At 41.8% G+C, this 25958-nt stretch overlaps 1 protein-coding gene across 1 annotated transcript in view; it reads right to left on the bottom strand.

The window, feature by feature from the left end:
- avpr2aa (arginine vasopressin receptor 2a, duplicate a) overlaps positions 1-23695 on the bottom strand; it is a 30406-nt gene extending 6711 nt beyond the window's left edge. Inside the window, exons 1-4 of the mRNA XM_061676356.1 lie at positions 23640-23695; positions 6784-7154; positions 4507-4752; positions 4175-4321 (exon numbers count right to left, since the gene is read on the bottom strand). Of these exons, the coding sequence (XP_061532340.1) occupies positions 4175-4321; positions 4507-4752; positions 6784-7152 (762 nt within the window). The 5' untranslated portion in view covers positions 7153-7154; positions 23640-23695. The remainder of the gene's footprint in view (positions 1-4174; positions 4322-4506; positions 4753-6783; positions 7155-23639) is intronic.
- Positions 23696-25958: the final 2263 nt, after the last annotated feature.

Below are 25958 nucleotides of genomic sequence, written 5' to 3'. Positions count from 1 at the left end.
TAGGTTAATTGAAGGCTGTAAATTGCCCGTAGGTGTGAATGTGAGTGTGAATGGTTGTTTGTTTCTATGTGCCCTGTGATTGGCTGGCGACCAGTTCAGGGTGTACCCTGCCTCGGCCGAAGATAGCTGGTATAGGCTCCAGCACGCCCGCGACCCTAGTGAGGATATGCTGGTTTGTTGACAATCCTTTGTTGTCCTCACTCAGTTGTCTTTAAAAAATACCTTTTTTACCTATTTAAAACTGGACTGAGTTAGCGCAAACCAAACGGGAAGGGGTTTATTCTACATACATAAAGTTTGCAACAATATACTGCAGAATATAGCACCACGCCATTCTGTAAAAGACATGGTGCTGAACAGTCAAGTACATTGAAACTTTAAGAAGGATTTCCTTTTACAGAAATTGTCACATTAAAAAAAGCCTGAAATTTGTAATGAGATCATAAAAAAGGCTCAGCGATTCTGTTTGGCTGCAATCTCCATTCTTTGGCAAGAAGCTCTATGTGTGGGCAGCATTTTGAGCAGTTCTCACAGTTGTGGTCGTCCAAGTGTTGTGTTAATTAATGGAAATAGCTAGACTCTGAAAATATGTTTCCTTAAATAAAAGAGCCCAAGAGGCCTGCTCACAATGGATGTTACATAACACCGACCACCGTGCCCTGTAGGTTATCGAACAGAATCCTCCGCATGTGCCCTTCATGAAATCAACACAACCTTTAACTTATTTTATACATTACAGATGTGACCAATAATTAATATGCATTGATGCGTTATTAAAATTGAAAACCTGCATCACATATACAATTTGAGATGGCAATGCATCACGTAAAGCACGTTTTTCATGTGTAATTGACTCAATTAAAGACCCTCTGGCTTCATGACTTGCAAAATCACAAATAGTTCGCTTCCAATAATTTCATTTATGATTGCTTCATTATCTGTTGTATCTCAAATCACCTTCTTGTTTGTTGTCACTTGGCACTCAAATTGCATCAAAGGCTGAGCCAAATCCCACACTACTGTGAGTGTCAACAAAGCGCAACTGTCATGGTGGAGGCGGAGCTTCGTGTCCTAAAGAAGTGCACACAAGCCCAGTGTTTGTCTACTTTTTGGATTTAATAAGAAAAAAAACAATTTGGACAAGACGACAAGTATAGTGAACCACAACCTATTTGCGGGTCGATATTCACAAATTCACCTATTCACTGTACATTGAAGACTTTAAATTGTCCATAGATCTGAATGTGAGTGTGAATGGTTGTTTTTCTTTATGGAACCTGCGATTGGCTGGTGACCAGTCCAGCATATGCTCCTCCTGTCACCCAAAGTCAGCTGAGTTAGGATCCAGCTCACCCGCAAGTCGTGACTAGCGATGGGAATTGAAAACTGGTTATTTTTAAGATCCTATCCTCCGTAATCCAATTCTTATGAGTCGTTTGTTTGCTTGCATGACAATTCCGTTTATGGATTCCTCTTATGTCGTAAATGGGATATGACGTCACACGCAATAAGTATATTTTGCTTCTGAACATGGCGTCAAGGCAGAAGCACTCTGAAGTTTTAAAGCTTTAATTTCATCGAAGGGGGGAATACTTCCAATATGCAGAGCGCTCACTCTCCAGGCATGAAGAATTTATTTACCCTGGATACATCTTGTACACTAATTTAACAGGTGGATTAAGCATGGGATGACTGGTCATGCCAGGAGATCAGGGTGCACGGATTTTATACTAAAGCTGGTCATTTGCGGACAATAAATGGAGTCCATGCAGCGTGCATTCGCTCCAAGAGTGTATGGGTTTGTGAGTTTTTGTGTGACAAGGTAAACTTTAGACGCCACACTGACATTCAGTGTTGGGAAGATTACTTTGGAAATGTAGCTGGTTATAACTTAATTGTTCAAAATTTAATAGTAGTGAAACTATTTCAATTAATAAGTGTTATAAGTTACAGCGAATTAATTTTGATGACTTTTCCTAATTTTGAATGAATGCATCAACAGGACAAACTGATTAATCAGTTTGATTAATTTGTCTCAGTTGTGTTCAATCTGGGGAAGACTGCAGACTTGACAAATGGCCAGAAGAAGTGGCCGACTGGTTAGAGCGTCAGCCTCACAGTTCTGAGGAACGGGGTTCAATCCCCGGCCCTGCCTGTGCGGAGTTTGCATGTTCTCCCCGTGCCTGTGTGGGTTTTCTCCGGGCACTCCGGTTTCCTCCCACATCCCAAAAAACATGCATGAATTGGAGACTATAAATTGCCCGTAGGTGTGAATGTGAGTGCGAATGGTTGTTTGTTTGTATGTGCCCTGCGATTGGCAGTCGAGAAATAAAGTAATTGACATCTATCAGTCTGGAAAGGCTTACAAAAGCCATTTCTAAAGCTTTATAATTCCAGCAAACCATAGGGAGAGCCATTCTTCTCACATGGAGAAAACATTGAACAGTGGTGAACATTCCCAGGAGTGGCCAGCCTACAAAGATTACCCTAAGAGAACAGCACATGACTCATCCAGGAGGCTCAAAGGAACTCAGCACAACTTCTAAAGAACTGCAGGCCTCCCTTGCCTCAGTTAAGGTCAGTGTTCAGGTCTGATATTTACATTTGTTTGATGACCTTAAACAAAGTGGTGAAAGTATGCAAAAATATACGAATTTGAGAAGGGGGTCGATACTTTTTCGTGGCACTGTATGTAACTCATCTGATTTTTTGCCTCTTTGTTGTGTTCTAGGTTATGTAACTATAGCGACACTTCCTGTGCGGTCGACCACACTGGGGTTCAAAACCACACTTCTACCGTGTCATGTATTGGGAGACGAGTGTCTGGGCTGCATAATTCAGCGACCAGCACCCTCTTAAGGCTTGGGGACCGGGGTTTCTTCACGTAGATCCACACAGCCGAGCTTTCTTGCATTACATATGAGGTGATACTGGATAGATATGCTCAAGACTAATCACGACATTCAAATAAGTAGAGGCACGCTTGACAAAACGTTTAAAAGAGGTTATGGCTGCACAGACGGCGTGGTCCAATCATCGATGAATCTTATCACACCCACCAGTTCCTACCTTTTCCGGTAGCTTAATTTCATTTTATGATAGTGAATTTTCATTTGCTGTTGAGTTCAATTATTTGTTGCTGTGATTAGATACTTGCTGTCTTTTTTTGATTTCCTGTGGTGTTCAGTTATTTTTTGTGATTATCTATTTGTTGTTGTGCTGTTTTATTTGCTGTTGTGCTTAGTTATTTGTCGTTGTGATTAGTTATTTGCTGTTGTGTTTTTAACTTTGCCGTTGTGTTTAGTTAATTGCTGTTATGTTGTGTATTATGTGTTCAAAAGTGTAACTTTTTCAAAATCACAGAAAAACTAATAGATTGCACCACATGATGGCACTTTGAGGTGATATTTGGAAAAATATGTCATGTTTGAGACTTTGGCAGAAGGGCACATGACCAGAGAAAGCAAATCCCAGGCGTCAGCTTTAGTAGGAGGAAAAGAAAGAAAAAATATTTTCCTCCTTTAGTAGGAGGAAAAGAAAGAAAATTGAGCGACTATTTGTTAAATTTAATTAAAACTGTAATCATGGAAATTTCCAAAAGCAACTCTAGTTTTTATTAAACATTTTCTCCCAGTAATGTAAAGGCTTATAATTACAAAATAAGGAATATGCAGTATCGATAATGAATCGGAATTACTAAATTACTAAATTCCATCCCTACCTGCGACCCTAATGAGAGTAAGCAGTTTACAAAATAGATGGATGGTATCACATCATCCATCCAACCATTTTCAACACCGCTTATCCTGGTTAGGGTCACGGGACGCTGGAGCCGATCCCAGCTGACTTCGGGCGAAAGGTGGACTACACCCTGAACTGGTCGCCAGTCAGTTGCAGGGCACATATAGACACGGACAACCATTCACACTCACATTCACACCGCCACTGAGTGGGAACTGAACCCATGCTGCCTGCACCAAAGTCAGGCGAGTGTATCACTACACGATCAATGACTGGTATCACATCAGGGCACATTAAATGAAAGGTATCCAGTATTGAGATGTGTATGGACTCAGTGATGGAGAGCACATCACCGTCATCTTCATTGCATCAGTCTATATACTGGCTTTTGTCGATGTACCAGAAATTGCATGAAAACCGAAACCAGTTTTACCTGACAGATGGTGATGATGAGGGCAGGCAGTAGAAAGACAGCCACCGTCATCCAGGTGATGTACGCCTTGAGTCCCCACTCCGCAGCAAAGTTAGCCCAGCACTCAAACTCCCCGGGACTCACTTCTGAGCGCGAGAAGATGAACACCTGACAGAATGACGAGAGAGACGCGATGGTCATCAAACAGACAGACATGAATGTTACGTTGGCAATGACCTCATGGCACTAAAAATAGATTGAGTTCTCTGGTATGTAGTCATAGCCTGGCCTCTCATTTCCTGTCTGAACATACTGTATGTCTATGTTGGAGAGATGATGTCAACAGCCCTTACCTGTGGTAGGCTGAGGACAAGGGCCAAGCCCCAAGCCACCATGACAGGGGTGTTCCAGCGGGAGACTGCCCCGCTACGGTAAGCCTGCAACGGGCAGCAGATGGCATGGTGCCGGTCTACTGTCATGGCGACTATCATGTAGGAGGAAGCAAACATGCCCACAATCTGCAAGTACTTGACGGAGCGGCACAGGAAATCAGGTCCCTGGAACTTATCTGTGATGTCCCAAATGAACTGGGGAAGAACCTGTACACACATTGAGAACACACACACACGCACACACATTATTTTTATATAAATCCCATTTCCAGTTTATCATTCCAATGTTCATTTCAACCCTCACTTTTTTATTGTTTGCCTCTGTTGACTGATGATCTGCTGCTAACTTGAGTCTAAAGTCTCAAGATTTTTAAATCTCAAGTATTGAACTTTTGGAAAACAGATCTCTGTTTGGCAGTGAGCCTTGATCACTCCTATTTGTGAGAGATGACTCTTGATGCTGGTGAGTCATATCTTTGATTAACTGGGGTTGCTTCACAAAGTTGATATTGATGATGTTGATTATTTTAGCTCACGGCAAGAAATTCCCAAATAGTGAGCCAGACATATGTAGGATGTTAAAAACTATTTGTAGATGTTAGAAGTTAGTCCTGTGGAGCTATGGTTTTAAGTATCATTGTAACATACAGTATGTGTTTAGACAAACCTGTCGCTTTCCTATTGTCTGTTGAGTGAGTGATCACACTTACGGGCCAGCATAGGATGAAGGCACACGGAATGTGATATTCTGGCTTGTTTTATAATAAAATAAGTAGATAGTAATTACTGTATAATAATAATAATAAGAATACATATTAGACATAGGTGCATTTCTCTGAACTCAAGGACACCATTCAACCATGAAGTTGTGCTACATGAATTGGTGTTAGATTTGTAAAAATTCTAACTGTACATTAAAGGTATCTGAATTTGATTGGACGAGCGAGTTTCTGAATGTGATTGGATTAATGAGTCAGGGGGTAGGGTCTGTGTACGGACGGCAGGGTGAGTGAGTGAGTGAGTGACCTTGTGTTTGGACTTTGAAGGCACGGGCACAGCAAGTTTATATATATATATATATTGGAGCGCACAGCAAGTTGAGACTGAAAAAGAACTGGACTATTCATGCATTCAACATCCATTTCAGTTTCATTTATTCATCCATTGCAGCCTGGTCATCCTGAAAGGGGGATCCTCCATCTGAGGTTCCTTATCAAGGTTTCTTCTTTGATCCCCAAATTGGTTTTTGAGTTTTTCCTTGCCCAGTTGGGGGGTTTAGATCAGGGGATGTTGTCAATCTTTGTCAACTGTTTTTTAGATTCTTTTGTGATTAAGGGGTATACAGGGATGCCACAAAATTAATATGCGAGTCAAGGCAGTTGAGTGAATACTTTTTGCAATGTAGTATCTGGATGTATTCTGGTGAAATTTGCAAAGGATACATGATCACCATCTTGAAACCTGGTGATAGGGTTGAAAAATTCCACTTCATCATCATAAAAATATATGTGGGACTTTATCCACTGTATCCTCTCTTCTCGCCCTTTCCTCTCTTTGTATTTCCCTGCTAACAGAGAAATGTAAAGCTACAACACATCGGTCAGGGCAAATCGCTTTTTGCTTTGTGATTCAATAAAATATACTGTCGGTGTTGCTTAAAAATTTTGTTTTTAAGCTTTTTTTTTTTTAAGCTCGGTCATCCAGGAGGAGTGCAGATGTGAGGCACTGTTCATGCATACCGAGAGGTCTGGTCAGGATGCCCCCTGGACACTTCTCCGGTGAGATGTTCCAGGAAGGTCCCACCGGGGGAGGCCCCTGGGACGACCCAGGACACAGTGAAGAGACTGTCTCCCGGCTCGCCTGGGACCTCAATATCCCCTCAGATGAGCTGGACAAAGTGGCTGGGGAAAAGGAAATCTGGGCTTCCCTGCTGAAGCTGCTGCCCCCGAAACATGAAAAAAATGGATGGATGGATTGACACTGCTGCTTCATACTGAGAGGTTACCCTAACTTTAGTTAAGAAAAATGGACAGATGGATGGCGGATGCATGGATCAAGTAACCCCAAAATAAGATTGTTTATATTATTTTTACTGTAGAAGCCTAGCAAATACGTCTGAGAACAGTCACCCCAGGGGAATGTATATATACCTGTCACTCCAGCGAGACTGTGGCTTTTATAGTACACGCAGGTCATAGGCTACTGTAAGTAATTAGGTCAAAAAAATCATGAGGTCACCTGAAAGAAGCCCACCACCAGGTCAGCCACGCACAAGTTGACCATGAACACGTGCATCGGCGCATTGTGCTTCCTCCTCCTGAGCAGCACCCAAAGCACAAAACTGTTTCCCAGGGTGGTAAGAGCCAGTATTACCCCGAGCACAGCGATCTCTGCTCGGGCCAGGCCCTGGTCCCTCACCCTGGGCTGGGGAAATGGGTAAGGGGTGGTGTTTGAGCCATTCTCTGGAAAGATCCCAAAGAAAGATCCTCTGCTGTGGGAGCCATTGAGGGTGTTGAACTCAAACAAAGAGTGGTTGTTCCTTCCCGTCAGGATCAGAGAGGAGAGGGTTAAAGCATCCCAGTCCGTTTCCACATTGATGCTTTCCATTCCTGTAAGACAAACAACATGGTCATGTGGGGAGGAAAATCTATTTTTTTGTGTACTACGTATCAAACGTGATGAAAATGTTGCTCGGTGTGTGGTGGTACACGGTCATGAGATCGCTGTTATCTTCACATTATTTTATTCTAACCTGATTGACATCTTGTCTGCCTTTCTCCAAAGGCCTGACAGTTGCCCTCAATGGAAAGGCAAGCACCTGAGCCTTATATTTGAGATTGATTAACACTGATTGCATTTTCTTCAAACAGCCTCAACTTTATCAAATTTGACAGAGTGACAGACAAAAGGCAGACGTGTAGCAATCATGCTGTTTTTAATGAGTCAAGAGTGTGTGTCTGTGTTTGTGTGGTTGTCCACCACTCAGATTCTTCTGTTCGGTTTGACGCAAGTCCAGCGCGGTTTATTTTCCCTTTCATACTTTTTCAAGGTTGATCGACAGATTTTCCCTCTATCCCTCCAGTTTTATCCCATTACCTCCATTCCACACAATCATCCCATGCTTACCCCGGGCATTGCTGTTTTTCCTTGTTTTTCTTCCCTGCCCCCCTCTCTCTCCCTTCATCGCGTACATCTGATTCTTTTCTCCTCCCCATGTCACTCTTGAGTGCAATAAATGGCATGCTTATTTTTCTTTCCTTATAAATAAATTGCTCAAACGTTACAAGAGAGATGAATGACATGACAATTTGAGGATTGGAGCCTGGGTGCATGTCTTGCTTAAATAAACGTGACCATAGAAGAAAGTCCGGGAGGAGGAGGAGGATATTGTGGGAAAAAAATGCCAGGAAAAGAAAATAACACAGATCAGGTCAAAGAGTCAGAGATGATGATAAGAAAGGAGTGGGTGGCTAAATATTGAGTTTGGTTGCTTTTAATGCAACGGATTTAACAGTGTGACGCTTGTCTCCCTGGGGCTGCCAGTAATCATGTGGATCTCTCTTGATCTGAATACATGTTTAACGCTGTTACCACCTTTATTTTGCTGGCTTTCTACTTTCTGGTTTGGTTCAATCAATCAATCAATCAATTATTATTTTATTGATGAAATACCTTCAATACTTAAAAAAAAAAAACTATCCAAGGTGACAAAATGGTTCCATTGCCTTTACCATCAGCTTTTTGTGAACTAAGCTCTGATTTGGCTCTTGTGTGTCCAGTCCAGTGTAGTGCATTTGAGTCCTTATCTGTTTGGGATGTTTGTCAAGAAGAAGCATTGAGATGTAGACTTCTACATTAGTTACTCATACGAGATACTTACTGTCACGTTTAGCATTACATTAGTGATTGATTTTCACACTCATGTGACAGTTACTGTTAAAAATGTTAAATGGGAGTTTGCAAATTTCCACACCAAAAAAGAAAAAAATCACTTTTTTTGGTCATATTTGTTCTCTCTAGTCTCATCTTGTATCTGTAATTTGATTTTTAATAAATCAGAAGAATGGCAGAAGAAAAGCAATCAGATCAGGCAGAAGGCATGACTGACGAGGTGTCAATCAATTGCCGTGCACTTGTGGACACACTCAAAGCGAGTACACCCCCACAGCCTCGCGGTAGTGTCATGTTACCCTGGGCTTCAGGTGCTTTTCTGAAACTATAACTGAATAGCTCTCATTGGAAAATAAAAAAAAAATGCTCATCCCTCGTTTGCTAACAAAAATAAATATAGGTTTTAAATATTCCAATCGGAAATTTGTTTAGAGAGTTTACTAAATGGAAATTGGAGGTACCACTGTAGCTAGTTTATGTTTTCAACATGATGTCTTGCATTGAATGGGTGTTTGGAAATATCCTGTTTGGCTATAAATAGGGAGGTAAAAGTGTCTTAGTAGGGGGAGGTTCTCACTATTCCACTGGGAACGTGCTGGCCAATTAGCTGCTAATAGTGTCACATGACATATTGTCAAGTGTCGCATGCTGGCTTTGACAGAGGAATGAGTGAGAAGCCTTGCCAGATGGACTTCTGTGACCAGCACCAAGGCAGAACCATGCGTATGACGGGGAGAACGGGACTCTTCTCTTGTTAAACATTACTCCACATTTCCATTAAACCTCTCCTTTGATATTAAATGTTCTTATTAGCTGTTGATATATTTTGTCCTTGTGGCACGGTGGCCGACTGGTTAGAGCGTCTGCCTCACAGTTCTGAGGACCCGGGTTCAATCCTCGGCCCCGCCTGTGTGGAGTTTGCATGTTCTCCCCGTGCCTGCGTGGGTTTTCTCCGGGCACTCCGGTTTCCTCCCACATCCCAAAAACATGCATTAATTGGAGACTCTAAATTGCCTGTAGGTGTGACTGTGAGTGCGAATGGTTGTTTGTTTGTATGTGCCCTGCGATTGGCTGGCAACCAGTTCAGGGTGTACCCCGCCTCCTGCCCGATGGCAGCTGGGATAGGCTCCAGCACTCCCGCGACCCTAGTGAGGAGAAGCGGCTCAGAAAATGGATGGATGGATGGATGGCACACCAAGGCAACATTCAGCTTAGGTAGCCTTTTGTGACTCAATACCTGCATATAGATACAGTGTGACGTAAGTGACTGTCCTTATATTTTCTTAATTAAGGTTTAATGGTACAAGGAGGTCTTATTTTTTCTTCAAGGGAACTCCGGGGCTCTCTTCGTTTGAACTCGGAGTCTTGCTCCCCTCTCTGTAATTACACGATAGAGGATTCTTTGTTCCTACAATACAGTATCATCTTATGGTCTCTGTAGGCAACTGTATGACCATGTAACTGACATTTAATGCCTAGAAGCAGATCAAGTAACATTACAGAGCAAAAACAATCAAACACTCTTTAAACCCTCTTAAATTTAATAGAGGAGGAGGTGTAATAAATGTCACACATTATTTTTTTTTTTAAATCATCATCAGTGACACAAAACACAAGTACAACATAAAATCAACCACTGTCATGTCAAATATTAGAACACCACATAAAACATGTGACAAGCATACGGCAGCAAGCCAGTTGGCGCTACATAACAGTCTGCATTTTCACCCAGCGCATCTTCTGGTCAAACATCACAAAGCGGCGGACTCAAAGTCATTGACAAGTCAGTCCTTTGTTTGCAAAAATTATTTTTGCAAAAAGTGTTTAATACCAGCTGAAAGTGTTATGTCAACATCAACAACAGAAACAAAACCACGAAGTATGAATTAAAATGTGCACATTAATTTCAAAATTCAATTTAGAAAATGGCGTACACTTTTGCTGAATCACCTTATCATTAGCCTTATAGTACAATTGCCTAAATCCCATTTAACTTACTGTTACAAGAGCAATAAAAAAAAATACCAATGTGTTTGCTAAAAAAAATTATTTATTTATTAAATTTTTTTTTTCTTCATGTCTATATAGATTCTCAGTCATCCAGCTAATTCTAATCTGTTCTTGAATCGACACAACTAGACTCTTTTTGTTTTTTGAATGCTGTGGGGTTTTTCTTTTTTTCTTTTTTTAAACATTGAAATATGACTCAGGCAACTATGCTTTTAAGCTAACAATCAGAATCATCTTTATTTTGCCAAGTATGTCCAAAAAAACACCCAAGGAATTTGTCTCCAGTCGTTGGAGCTGCTCTAGTACGACAAAAGACAGAGAATACTTTTGAGACATAAAGACATTGAGAAAAACACTCACTGAGCAACAAAAGGTTGCTAGTAATCTGGTAATGCCGGTACAATATATTTTATTTTTTATTTTTTTTGACAATTGTGCAAAAAGTCCTCTAGCAATTAGAGCAGTTTGACTGACTAATATAACAATAGTGTGGTGCAATGACCATTGTGCAAAGGGCATCCAGGCTTCAAGGAATGCACGCAGTTTAAAGTGACTAGTAGTGCGATATTCTGGGACATTGTCGATTGTGCAAATGTTGCAGATACTCCTCAATCAGTGGGCAAGTTGTGGATGCTACTCTGGCATGAGTGGCCAGTATTGGTCAACAACAGATATGCAAATAGTGCAGCGTGGCGAGACTACTACAGTGAGTGTACGAGTAATGTATAATTGGCCTGTGTGTGACAGCAAACTCAAAACAAAAAATTGGCAGCATGTTGCAATGGAATTGTAAGTTGGCTATTTAAGAAGTTGATGGCAAGAGGGAAGAAGCTGTTGGAATGTCTGCTAGTTTTAGTTTACATTGTCCATAGCGCCTACCTGAGGGAAGGAGCTGGAAGAGCTGGTGACCAGGATGTGGAGGGTCCAAGAGGATTTTGCATGCTTTTGTCTTAGTTCTGGTAGCGTGCAAGTCCTCAAGGGTGGGTAGGGGGGTACCGACAATCTTTTCAGCAGTTTTGATTGTCCGTTGCAGTCGGAGTTTGTCCTTTTTTGTAGCAGCACTAAACCAGACCATGATGGAAGAACACAGGACTGATTCGATGAACGCTGTGGAGAACTGCCTCAACAGCTCCTGTGGCAGGCCGTGCTTCCCCAGAAGCCGCAGGAAGTACATACTCTGCTGGGCCTTTTTGAGGACGGAGTTGATGTTGATCGCCCACTTCAGGTCCTGAGAGACTATAATTCCCAGGAACTTGAAGGTTTTGACAGTTGACAGAAGGCAGCTGGACAGCGTGAGGGCAAGCTGTGGGGAAGGATGCCTCCTGAAGTCTACAATCATCGCTACAGTCTTGAGCGTGTGTAGCTCCAGGTTGTGTCGGCCGCACCACAGCTCCCCTAGGACTCTTTCACTGGGTGTGGGGTCACTCACTTACTGCAACAATTAACTTATTAATATGCAAATCGCTTGTGTATCCCCTCACTTATACTCTCATCCTGTAGACTTTTATAGTTTGCATAATTAATGCCACCACACTTCAGTTGTACTGAATCATTCACGATCCTTGTCTTGCATGCTTCTTTTCCTGTCCTTGTCCTATTCTATCTTGTCCTGTCCTTCCCTCCCAGGGTGTAGCACTATAGCCCCATGCAACACTCATATTTAATGTTTCATTGTTGTAGATAATGTAAAGATTTACTTCTCTCATCCTGTTTACAATTAGTGCTTTGTCTTTTGTCTTTGTTTCTCTCTCCCTTCTAAAAACGTTGTTCTGTTCGACTGATCAAGTCTGATTCTCAATAAACCTCAATTATAATACCACAGCGGAAGCTTAAAAACTCCACTGTGACACTGTAAAACTGGTCCGGCATAAAAGGGATACAGATTTTCCATTCTGCTTGACCGAACAGCCAAACAGGAAAAAAAAAAGAAAAAGAAGTGAATTAAGCAGTGATCAGACAAGCCCAGGGAATGCAGCGCTATGGGTGGCACAAGTCAGTGCAAACTGTAGGCCGGTCCCAAGCCCGGATAAATGCAGAGGGTTGCGTCAGGAAGGGCATCCGGCTTAAAACCTTGCCAAAAAAATATGAGCGTTCATCCAAAGAATTCCATACCGGATCGGTCGTGGCCCAGGTTAACAACGTCCGCCACCGGCGCCGTCAACCTGCGGGGCGCTGTTGGAAATTCAGCTACTGTGGGTCGAAGTCAAAGAAGAAGAGGAGGTGGAAAGCGGGTTCTTCGGCAGAAAGAGAAGAGGAAAACACAGAGCCTAGAACTGAATGTGGGGACTTTGAATGTTGGGACTATGACAGGAAAATCTCGGGAGTTGGTTGACATGATGATTAGGAGAAAGGTTGATATATTGTGTGTCCAGGAGACCAGGTGGAAAGGCAGTAAGGCTAGAAGTTTAGGGGCAGGGTTTAAATTATTTTACCATGGTATAGATGGCAAGAGAAATGGAGTGGGGTTATTTTAAAAGAAGAGTTGGCTAAGAATGTCTTGGAGGTAAAAAGAGTATCAGATCGAGTGATGAGGCTGAATTTTGGAATTGAGGGTGTTATGTGTAATGTGATTAGTGGCTATGCCCCACAGGTAGGATGTGACCTAGAGGAGAAAGAGAAATTCTGGAAGGAGCTAGATGATGTAGTTCTGAGCATCCCAGACAGAGAGAGAGTCGTAATTGGTGCAGATTGTAATGGACATGTTGGTGAAGGTAATAGGGGTGATGAAGAAGTGATGGGTAAGTACGGCATCCAGGAAAGGAACTTGGAGGGACAGATGGTGGTAGACTTTGCAACAAGGATGCAAATGGCTGTAGTGAACACTTTTTTTCCAGAAGAGGCACGAACATAGGGTGACCTACAAGAGCGGAGGTAGAAGCACACAGGTGGATTACATCTTGTGCAGACGATGTAATCTGAAGGAGGTTACCAACTGTAAGGTAGTGGTAGGGGAGAGTGTGGCTAGACAGCATAGGATGGTGGTGTGTAAGATGACTCTGGTGGTGGGGAGGAAAATTAGGAAGACAAAGGCAGAGAAGAGAACCATGTGGTGGAAGCTGAGACAGGACGAGTGTTGTGCAGCTTTTCGGGAAGAGGTGATACAGGCTCTCGGTGGACGGCAGGAGCTTCCAGAAGACTGGACCACTGCAGCCAAGGTGATCAGAGAAGCAGGCAGGAGAGTACTTGGTGTATCTTCTGGCAGGAAAGGAGAGAAGGAGACTTGGTGGTGGAACCTCACAGTACAGGAAATCATACAAGGAAAAAGGTTAGTTAAGAAGAAGTGGGACACTGAGAGGACCGAGGAGAGGCGAAAGGAATACATTGAGATGCGACACAAGGCAAAGGTAGAGGTGGCAAAGGCAAAACAAGAGGCATATGATGACATGTATGGCAGGTTGGACACTAAAGAAGGAGAAAAGGATCTATACAGGCTGGCCAGACAGAGGGATAGAGATGGGAAGGATGTGCAGCAGGTTAGGGTGATTAAGGATAGAGATGGAAATATGTTGACTGGTGCCAGCAGTGTGCTTGCTAGATGGAAAGAATACTTCGAGGAGTTGATGAATGAGGAAAATCATATAGAAGGGAGAGTAGCAGAGGCAAGTGTGGTGGACCAGGAAGTGGAAATGATTAGTAAGGGGCAAGTTAGAAAGGCATTAAAGAGGATGAAAAATGGAAAGGCAGTTGGTCCTGATGACATTCCTGTGGAGGTATGGAACCATCTAGGAGAGGTGGCTGTGGAGTTTTTGACCAGCTTGTTCAATAGAATTCTAGTGAGTAAGAAGATGCCTGAGGAATGGAGGAAAAGTGTACTGGTGCCCATTTTTAAGAACAAAGGTGATGTGCAGAGCTGTGGCAACTATAGAGGAATAAAGTTGATGCTCCACACAATGAAGTTATGGAAAAGAGTAGTGGAGGCTAGACTCAGGACAGAAGTGAGTATTTGCGAGCAACAGTATGGTTTCATGCCTAGAAAGAGTACCACAGATGCATTATTTGCCTTGAGGATGTTGATGGAAAAGTACAGAGAAGGTCAGAAGGAGCTACATTGTGTCTTTGTAGATCTAGAAAAAGCCTATGACAGAGTACCCAGAGAGGAACTGTGGCACTGCATGCGGACGTCTGGAGTGGCAGAGAAGTATGTTAGAATAATACAGGACATGTACGAGGGCAGCAGAACAGCGGTGAGGTGTGCTGTAGGTGTGACAGAAGAATTTAAGGTGGACGTGGGACTGCATCAGGGATCAGCCCTGAGCCCCTTCCTTTTTGCAGTGGTGAGGGATAGGCTGACAGATGAGGTTAGACTGGAATCCCCGTGGACCATGATGTTTGCAGATGACATTGTGATCTGCAGTGAAAGCAGGGAGCAGCTGGAGGAACAGTTAGAAAGATGGAGGCATGCACTGGAAAGAAGAGGAATGAAGATTAGCCGAAGTAAAACAGAATATATGTGCATGAATGAGAGGGCTGGTGGGGGAAGAATGAGGCTACAGGGAGAAGCGATAGCAAGGGTGGAGGACTTTAAATACTTGGGGTCAACCGTCCAGAGCAATGGTGAGTGTGGTCAGGAAGTGAAGAAACGGGTCAAAGCAGGTTGGAACGGGTGGAGGAAGGTGTCAGGTGTGTTATGTGACAGAAGAGTCTCTGCTAGGATGAAGGGCAAAGTTTATAAAACAGTAGTGAGGCCAGCCATGATGTATGGATTAGAGACAGTGGCACTGAAGAGACAACAGGAAGCAGAGCTGGAGGTGGCGGAAATGAAGATGTTGAGGTTCGCTCTTGGAGTGACCAGGTTGGATAAAATTAGAAATGAGCTCATCAGAGGGACAGCCAAGGTTCGATGTTTTGGAAACAAAGTTAGAGAGCACAGACTTCAATGGTTTGGACACGTCCAGAGGAGAAATAGTGATTATATTGGAAGAAGGATGATGAGGATGGAGCTGCCAGGCAAGAGAGCTCGAGGAAGACCAAAGAGAAGGTTGATGGATGTCGTGAGGGAAGACATGATGGCAGTTGGTGTTCGAGAGGAGGATGCAGGAGATAGGCTTACATGGAAAAGGATGACGCGCTATGGCGACCCCTAACGGGACAAGCCGAAAGGAAAAGAAGAAGAAGAGACAAGCCCAGGGCTGCACGAGGTATGGCACAGTATGCGTGATGTAGCGTAGTATAGCAGTGGTCTAAAATTTTATTTTCCCTGGTGGGACAGTCGATGTGCTTCTTGTATTTAGGGAGTTCGTGGTTGTGTTTAGCTTTGTTAAAGTCCCAGAGAATAATGAGGGGGGAGTCCGGGTATTTTTTTTCAATTTCGTTTTCTTGTTCAGCGAGCGTTAGCAGTGCGCCGTTCGTGTTAGCTTGAGGCGTAATGTAGACACCGGCGAGAATGAATGATGCAAACTCACGAGGCGAGTGGAATGGCTTACAGTTCAAAAACAGCGACTCTAATTGCGGGCTGCAGTGTGTGCTGAGCCCCGTGACGTCCGTACACCATTTTTCGTTGATATAGAAGCATATCCCACCGCCTTTTGTTTTCCCCGATGATTCGATGTTGCGATCTGCCTGGTGAAGACGGAAGCCGGGAAGCATCACGGCGCCATCGAGTACAGCCTCACAAAGTCAAGTCTCTGTAAAGCACAGGGCGGCGGAACGTCCGAAGTCTTTACTGGTCTTTATCAGAAGATGAAGCTCGTCCATTTTGTTGGTTGGAGAGCGTAGATTCGCGAGGTGGATTGACGGAAACGCCAATCTGTATCCTCTCTTGCGCTTCCCTCTGTGGTGACGCCTTCGTCTCCATGCGCCAAAGACCGCAGTCGCTGCTCCGGTGAGTAACTCGGGGGGGAAAAAAACTGAGCGGATTTGCGAAAGTTGGTGAAAGAAAGTCCGGAGTAGATTCCTTGATGTTTAGCAAGTCTCCCCTTGTATAAGTGAGTCGCATAATGTCCAAAGACGAACAAAAAACACAACACAAAAACAATACTCGAGAGGATGTAACTGAGGCTTCCACACGGGTAGGCGCCATCTTGGAATGACAATATTATAACTGGTAAATTTGGTAGTTCCTGGTTGAAGGTGTACTGCAAATGCCTTTTTTGTGCTTGCTCCTTTCCCCCCTCAAAATATACTATAGTTTGTATTCCATGTGCATCCTGGAAATCAAGACTGGTGATTTTCAAATGGCTCCACAGCTACAACTGTTCCGCGCATAGTTTAAAACTGCTTGCATGTCCTGTCATCTGCACAAGCAATTGTGATTAAATGAAGTCATTTTCCTCTACTTCCTTCGCAGTCATGATATCTGTCCTACTGATTCAATAAAAAAAATTATCTATTATTTATGACGAGTCTGTCCTTTGTGTGTTTTTATTTTACTCAATTTGGTTGATTTCGTTCCTTATTTTTATATATAATTCCCTTTTATTTGACATCTGTTGTTTTAAAAGTTTATAATTCCCTTTTATTTGACATCTGTTGTTTTAAAAGTGCTTTAGAAATAAGTTTGATTAATTTGATGGACTGCAGACATCGCTCTTAGTCCTTAGCCGCACTACATTGCATTCTCTCTTTGAGGCTTTCACTCAGATTATTGAAGGAGTCTGCTCATTCCCCATGTATCTCTCCAGAGGCAAACTGATGCGAACCATCAATTTCCATGTCATCCTCATCCTCTCCGAGCTCGGCAGACTTGGTAACGCTGCCTCAGGCTTCATGAAACAGGTAGTAAAGGTGCGCAATAAAATATTACAGGTCGAGAGAATCTTTCAGCATGTCAGTCCTGCTTACATGTTGTGCACACGTTTGGGTCAAAAGCCCTAAAAAGGATGTCATCAGCCAACTATGCACACAGCCAAACACCATTAGCTCTCTGAGACCATCAGTTAAATATGAACGGAGCAGCTCGAACAAAATAAAGACATATAGCAAAAAAAGGTTTTAGATTTACGCTATGCTAAATTGCTCTATGTTAAAAGCACAACTGATACATTTTTAAGTCAACATTCTCTTACATTCAGCGTGATGGTGAGCTGTACTTTGAATAATTTGTTTCTATTTGTTTCTATGCCGGGCCGGCATGTAAAACTGTTCTGTGGCACAAAAAGGTTGCGTACCACTGGTCTGAAGAAGTGCAACATGGCAGCAACAACGGGAAGTTGAGACCATTTATTTATTTAGTGAAAGTGGACCACTTTGTGTGTGGGAACTGACTGTGGTGGGACCACTGCACATTTTCACTTCAGTGCAGTGCTTCCCTTAAAACTAATTTCCCCTTTATTTCTTATCTTCTTCCCGTTTTTTACTTTAACTTACTCCTTCTCTCTTGTCGTCCCTAAGAACTCCTTGTCAATTATGATAACTGTCAAGAAAAAAGCATCAGAAATACAGTGGTGGGAAAGTAATGAAGTAGATTTTATTAAGTACAGTGTCTGTATTTTGATTTGTTGTATCTGTACTTTACTGGATTACTTTTTTCTGACAACTTTTTTATTTTTTGCCCCTGTATTTGAACATAGATAACTTTACATTCTACCACTTACTTTGTCAAAATAGGATCATTACTGTTTTCAACCTCTGCAGATGGCAGCACAATGTAAAAAGACAAAAATAGAGAGAAGGAATGACGTTTGTGTTTGACATCCTTGTTAATTGAGATCATTGGACCTTATAAGGTAAAAAAAAATAAAACACAGTTAAAGCAGTGACATGGACAAAGGTGAACCAGGGAGGATTGAGCACAGTGGAAACAGGCTTGGAGAAGCAAGATATTCCTTATCCATGGCCCTATTTAAGAGAATTGTTTGACATTGTCGGCTCCAAGAATAATATGTAGCTAATGCATTGTATCTTGCGATAGCATAAATACCACACATTTCTGATGTTCAAAAATGTGCGGTTTGATCTGAAAAAACATACATTGTATTACAAAGTGGATTTTTTTCATTAGCTAATTTAGCAGTCAGTTTGTGTAATTAGCAAAGCAATGGAAACACATTGTTTTAATAGAATGAAAAGCCTGAGCCAACGCTAGCTAGCTCTTGGCTGAGAAAAACAAAATAATTATTTTGTTGTTGTTGTGTCAAGTTATCACAACGGGTATAGTATATAAAAATTTGCTTATACTTTAAGTACTTAAGTACATTTCAGAGTATATTATTTTTTATTTGTACTTAAAGGAGAGTTTGCAATTTTCAAAAAGATCATTTTTGTCATAGTTGTTAAAACACTTATTATGACTTCAAATTAGTACATACACACCCCAATTGCAATGAAGTCGGGAAATTGTGTAAAACGTAAATAAAAACAGAATATAATGATTTGCAAATCCAAATTCAATTGAATACACTACAAAGACAAGCTACAGTAGTTAATGTTCAAACTGATGAACGTTATTGTTTTTTTGCAAATATTCTCTCAGTTTGAATTTGATTCCTGCGACATATTCCAAAAAAGCTGGGACAGGGACAATAAAAAAGACTGGGAAAGTTGAGTGTCATGATTGGGTATAAAAAGAGCATCCCCGAAAGGTTCACTTGTTCACAAGCAAAGTGCACCACTTCGTGGACAACTGCATGAGCAAATAGTCCAACAGTTGAGGAAACACCATTTCTCAATGTAAATTGCAAAGAATTTAGGGATTTTATAATCTATGGTTGGGCTGGGCAATTATGGGAAAAAATAATCACGAGTATTTTGATTGATAATGAAATCACGATGAATAAATACAATTATTCATTGATTTCGAAACCTGGTATTTAACTACCAAAACTCAGCTAAATATAATTTAAAAGAACAACCACCAACCAAAATAAATTAGTAACAAGTAAAAATAATAACATAATAAACAATAGAAATAAAAACAATTAAAATAAATACAGTCATGACGAAAAACACTGGGACACGTGGGGTGACTGTATTGTCTGTTATGTATAGTTGTATAAAAAAATCCTCTCAATAATAATCTGGCATTTAGCAAATAGAATTAATGTTGGTAAACCGTCACACACTTGCTGCTAGAAACAAAGGTGCGTTTTTAACGCAGGAACGTACACATACACAACATGTGCCGCGGCACACTCATAATTTTTCTTTGATTATAACATTTTTGTGATTGGGAAAAGCTAAAATCAAAATTAACTGCCCAGCCCTACAATCCATGATATCATCAAAAGATTCATTCACAGAATCCGGAGAAATCTCTGCACGTAAGCGGCTAGTCCGAAAACCAACACTGAATGCCTATGACCTTCGATCCTCAGGTGGCACTCCATTGAAAACCGGCATCATTGTTTAAAGGATTTTTCCACTTGGGCTCGGGAACACTTCAGAATAGCTTTGTCAGTTAACATAGTTCATCGCTACATCTACAAATTTAAGTTAAACCTACCATGCAAAGTGAATATATGTATATTTAATCAACAACACCCAGAAACGCCGGCAGCTTCTCTGGGCGCGAGCTCATCTGTGATGGACTGACGCAAAGTGCGAAAGTGTGCTGTGGTCTGACAAGTCCACATTTTCAAATTACTTTTGTAAATTATGGATATCGTGTCCTCCGGGCCAAAGAGGAAAAGGACCATCTTTGCACTGTTGTCAGTGCAAAGTTCAAAAGCCAGCATTTGTGATGGTATAGTGGTGTGTTTATGCCCATGGCCATTGAAAATGCATGGGGCGCTTGAAGTGCAAAATACGACAACGGAGACCCTGGACTGTTGAGCAAGAAGTGAACTGAAGTTGTACATGTCAAGTCAAGTTTACTTGTATAGCCCTTGATTACAAAAGAGTCTCAAAGGGCTTCATAGGCCCACAGTTGGTAATGATTGACAACATCCCCTAATCTAAACATCCCAATACATCAAGCAAGAATGGGAATGAATTCCACCTACAAAGCTTCAACAATTAGTGTCCCCAGTTCCCAAAGGCTTACTGAGTATTGTTAAATGAAAAGGTGATGAAAGATAGTGGTAAACTTGCCCATCCCAGCTTTTGTAGAATGTGTTGCAGGCATCAAATTTAAAATGACCGAATGTTTGCAAAACCAAACAGCAAAGATGTGAACATTAAATATCTTGTATTTGTACTATATTCAATTAAATATTTTTTTTGTATTTGTTTTGCAGAACATCCCAACCTCATTGGAATTGGTGTTTGTACTTATGGCACACCCCACAGCATCACACAAAAAAATAAACTTCAAACGAAGAACATTTGATGTTGCATTAACAATCCATTACGAAAAAGGTGCTTATCTGGGGTAACAAGGTAACAAGTCAACGCGAGGCCGCTGCGGTGCGCCTGCAATGAGTATGCCTGCGAGTGTGCGACAATGATTGACACCTTCTGTCTCTGAATGACGGTTTGAACAAATGTGACGAAAAGTGTTGTTTTTGTTTTGTTTTTTGAAAATGGCAAACTAAGTACAGTAGTTGAATCAGTTCTTCTACTCTTACCCATATGTGTGCTAAAGTACTGAGTGTGAGTACTTTTGCCAGCTCTGTGGAAATATTACGTGAAACGGATTAATGGCATTTATCCGAGAGTAGGTAGTAGTATATTATTGTGATGCACAATGTGGTGAGCTTTGTGTTGCTGTTGTCAGCATGGCATGAGACTTTATTTACATACTGATCAATACTACAAAGAGCTGCGTGAGTCACCAGTGCATTATAAAGCCTGCATGACCTAGCTTTCTTCTTGAAGCTTTGCCTGTGACTAAATTAGATTCTCATGCAGCACAAACACATTACACTATGTGAATGAGGCGTTTCAATGCCAGGTAGGCGGACGCTCTGACACATGAATGCGGATTAGCAGTGATCAGCCTGTGATTTATTCATCAGCCACGATGAATAAAAGTAAACAATTTGTTCTTTCACTGTCACACCAAAACAGCTCATTAAATGTTAATCGTGTGTAACCACACCTCATTAGTCACCCACATTGTCACTGCCACCTGCGCTTTGTGTCAGGCGCAAACAGTGTCAGTGTATTTCCACAATACAGTACACCAGTTGAATAAGTTTACTTTTTTTTGGGTGGGGTGGGGGGTTATATATCATTAACCACAAACACGTGCCCTGAACAAACACTTTACTACAGCGGAGGGGTGAGGCAAAATGGTGAAGGCATGATCTAGTGAACACACCAAAATAAAAGTCAGTCGCTCAAACTTTTATGTGTTCTTTCAGCAGACAAGTTGAAGATATTTCTGGGATTAATTGCCATTACTCCAGCTGGAAAGTTCTGCAAGCACACAGCAGGCTAAAAATACAATTTTCTTACATGTCAGTGTAAAAGAAACCAAGAACACAGCTTCTCACGACAGCTGTAGGGCTACACTGGAATGAAAATCAATAATTATATTACCAAAATAAAGTTGTAATCAGTTTTTATTAAAGTAGTTTTTTTTATGAAAAAGTCATAATTTTACATGAATTAAGTCTTTAAAAGTCATGTTGTGCATCAGCCTCACAGTTCTGAGGATCCGGGTTCAATCCCCGGCCCCACCTGTGTGGACTTTGCATGTTCTCCCCGTGCCTGCGTGGGTTTTCTCCGGGCACTCCGGTTTCCTCCCACATCCCAAAAACATACATTAATTGGAGACTCTAAATTGCCCGTAGGCATGACTGTGAGTGCGAATGGTTGTTTGTTTGTATGTGCCCTGCCATTGGCTGGCAAACAGTTCAGGGTGTACCCCGCCTCCTGCCCGATGGCAGCTGGGATAGGCTCCAGCACTACCCGCGACCCTAGTGAGGAGAAGCGGCTCAGAAAATGGATGGATGGAAGTCATGTTGTATTCATAGTCATATTTTTGCGAGAAAGATAGGGTAAATTATTTTTTTAATGAAAAAGTCATTGTATTAATTACTGTATACTCCCTATTTAGTCAATAATAAAATTGTACCATCAAGAATAGTTTCAAGAAAAATGCATTTTTGAGTAAAGTTGTACATTAAAGAAAAAAACTCATTTCAAAGTCCTTTTTGAGGGGAAAAGTCACAGTTTTACAAGAATAATGTATTTTTTGTGTTCCATGTCTCACTTCAAGGAAGTAACAAATAATCACGCATAGTCACGCTGTCCATTTTGCCATTTGACAAAATTCTTAATGATGAATTCATCGATTATTACATCCAACCCTGTTGCGAATGCACGGGCTGCCTCTCACCTTGCTCTGCTCTTCCTCACGTGTGTTTTGCCACCGCGGCTGCTAGACAAAGCTTTAGTGCTGTCACCATTTACAGGCCATTAACATTTCAGGCTTCAGCGGTTAACAGAAATAAGCTGACACTTTCCTGGAGTTCGTCTAATCAAGTCAAACCCTCTTGAGGCACCTCTGCCATTAAACACATTATCACTCATCCATGCTAGACATAGTTAATATTTTGCTGATCAGGACTGCCTTGACAAAAATAATTTGGATTTGTTTTCATTTCACTTCATTTTTGTTCCATTTCTATTTTAATGTTATTTTTTGATGGATTTTATTGGCTTAATTAATGTGTTTGTGGTTGCAGTGTTGTAGACTGCTGTAGCATGGTGAGGGATGTTTCTAGTATGTTTTAATATAGTTCAATACAAACTGTGTGTTTGTTATCTACAGTATCAATCCAAGTGAATTTTTAAAACAGCTGTTTTCTCCTTAGATGGTCCGTGTAAAAGGTAAATTTTTGTACTGCATACTCCATCTAGGCAGAAAATCGTCTTGAATGACAGCAAAAGTAATTGGTGGAACAAAGCTCGTGTTATGAGGGTAAATATTTTGCAAGTCTCCTTTGATATCAGAATTTTTTTCCCTGTGATTATAAAAAAAGAAATAATGATCATTACATACAGTAGAAAGATAATAGAAAGATAATAAACACTTTTGTGATTTTTTTTATTGGAATTTGCATTAAACTACACACAGGTGACAGAGCATACTTTTGTATTTCTTAATAGTAAGAGTGTTGTGTACTTGAATATCAAAATAAAAGGCAGAATTATTGATCCCATAATAAAAGCATGTGTGTGTGTCCCGTGGAGACGTCAGCTGCAGTTTGTTTGTCAGAGTGATGACCCACATTAATCCTTGAACAGTTGAACCATACCCCAACACTTATAGTAATCAGACTTTAAGATTTAGTCCATATTTTAATGAACGAATTAATAATAATAATAATAATTGGGGGTGGGGGGGGGGGTACATGAAAGACACTCACGTATGATCCACTTTGGCTGTGCAACAGTCTGAGAGATCTCAGAAGAAGAAATGATAGACTGGTCAATCCAGGTCAGTTTAAAAAAAAAAACATCAGCTCTCCGATGACTCAGGTTGGATGCAAAATAAATAACAATGTCACCGCATCTTTATATAAGTGTTTTTTCCCTGTGTAGGTGACAAAGTAGGTGGCTGCCTCTCTTCTAATGCTGTAGTATTTCAGAAATGCTTGTAATCCCCGGTGGTAGCCATGTGCGTCCCGGCAGCAGCGACAGCAGCTTGTGCCTCACTTGTAAATGCTCTTCCAATGTGCTCTGCCTTCAGCTGCACCAGTACAAATGAATTTGAGCTCCTGCCTCCCCCACCTCCTTCCCTGCCTCCCACTGGTATCCCCTCCTCCTGGGTCAAGCGTGTCCTCGAGGGCTGGGGTGGAGCATGTAGGCAGTCGAGGAAGGGTGTGATTGTTTTACATACCTATAATGTGTGTGTGAGACAGAGACAGACCAACAGAGGTAGGCTGCTCACTCACATTATAACAAATAAAGGTTCATGTTTGCTGAGGAGTGGGAAGCCTCCCTCCCCTCATTCAAACCATTTATGCTTTGTGCATACACACTGCTTTTCTTTTGATTCCGAGCACTCCCTTGTCTTGTGTTCAGCTGTCTAACATGACCTTTGTTTCTGGTGGCTGAGTACTTGTTCACTTCCACGACCCATGCAGCAATGTCTTTTTGCTGAGTCAGCCAGGCCAGCAGCAGGTCATGACCTTGGCATGTACAGAGCAGTAAAGGTTAATGTGAAAAAAGTCTCTCTTCCACAGCCAGTGTCAAGCCTCTCTTAAGGCTGGATTCCCACTGTGTGCTTCGAGTGACACAATTCTGTTCCATTGGCCACAAGAAGTAATTTTAAACCATGAGAGGAGCCTCAGTAATCAATTGCGATGTACAGTAATCCCGAAATACCAGTTCACAATTCACAAACTCACCAATTTGCATTTTTTTCTGTGAAACATATCCCTCCACTATTTGCTGAAAAAGCTACTCAGCACTTTTCGTGATCTTTCTAAAACAGAGTAAAATGCCACAAGATCCCGCCAAAGCCCTGTCTAAATAGGAAAGTAGTATCGTAGTTGGTGTCAAGGAAGCATGTTGAAATGATAAAACTCCACTAAGAAACAAACTTTGTACGTTGGGAGAGGAGCTAAGTTTAGCCTGGGTTGTTGGTGTAGGTTGCGTAGAGTCGTCAGCATATGTGCATGTACATGCGTACTTCCAGTGGTTTCTTCATGTAAGCCATTTATTTTTAGGGGTAATATTGAAGGATACATTAGAAATGACATTAAGATGTTTAGGAATCATATTCTGTGGTATATAGTATTTAAGGTTTAAATGATTGATATGGGCAATTAACATTTTTTGAGTAGGCATCAATTACTAGCGTTTTTTCGGTCTGTCCTTATCCCACACAAATAGCAGTTAACTTCTTCTTCTTCTTTTCCTTTCGGCTTGTCCCTTTAGGGGTCGCCACAGCGTGTCATCCTTTTCCATGTAAGCCTATCTCCTGCATCCTCCTCTCGAACACCAACTGCCCTCATGTCTTCCCTCACGACATCCATCAACCTTCTCTTTGGTCTTCCTCTAGCTCTCTTGCCTGGCAGCTCCATCCTCATCATCCTTCTACCAATATACTCACTATTTCTCCTTTGGACGTGTCTAAACCAACGAAGTCTGCTCTCTCTAACTTTGTTTCCAAAACATCGAACCTTGGCTGTCCCTCTGATGAGCTCATTTCTAATTTTATCCAACCTGGTCACTCCTAGAGGGAACCTCAACATCTTCATTTCCGCCACCTCCAGCTCTGCTTCCTTTTGTTTCTTCAGTGCCATTGTCTCTAATCCGTACATCATGGCTGGCCTCACCACTGTTTTATAAACTTTGCCCTTCATCCTAGCAGAGACTTTTCTGTCACATAACACACCTGACACCTTCCTCCACCCGTTCCAACCTGCTTGGACCCGTTTCTTCACTTCCTGACCAGACTCACCATTGCTCTGGACGGTTGACCCCAAGTATTTAAAGTCCTCCACCCTTGCTATCTCTTCTTCCTGTAGCCTCACTCTTCCCCCACCACCACTCTCATTCATGCACATATATTGTCTTACTTCGGCTAATCTTCATTCCTCTGCTTTCCAGTGCATGCCTCCATCTTTCTAACTGTTCATCCACCTGCTCCCTGCTTTCACTGCAGATCACAATGTCATCTGCAAGCATCATGGTCCACGGGGATTCCAGTCTAAGCTCATCTGTCAGCCTATCCATCA

Source organism: Phycodurus eques, chromosome 1 (genome assembly GCF_024500275.1).
Source record: "Phycodurus eques isolate BA_2022a chromosome 1, UOR_Pequ_1.1, whole genome shotgun sequence".
NCBI classification, from domain to species: Eukaryota; Metazoa; Chordata; class Actinopteri; order Syngnathiformes; family Syngnathidae; genus Phycodurus; species Phycodurus eques.
Note: the sequence above shows the minus strand (reverse complement) of the source record. Positions and strands in the feature narration are given on the sequence as shown.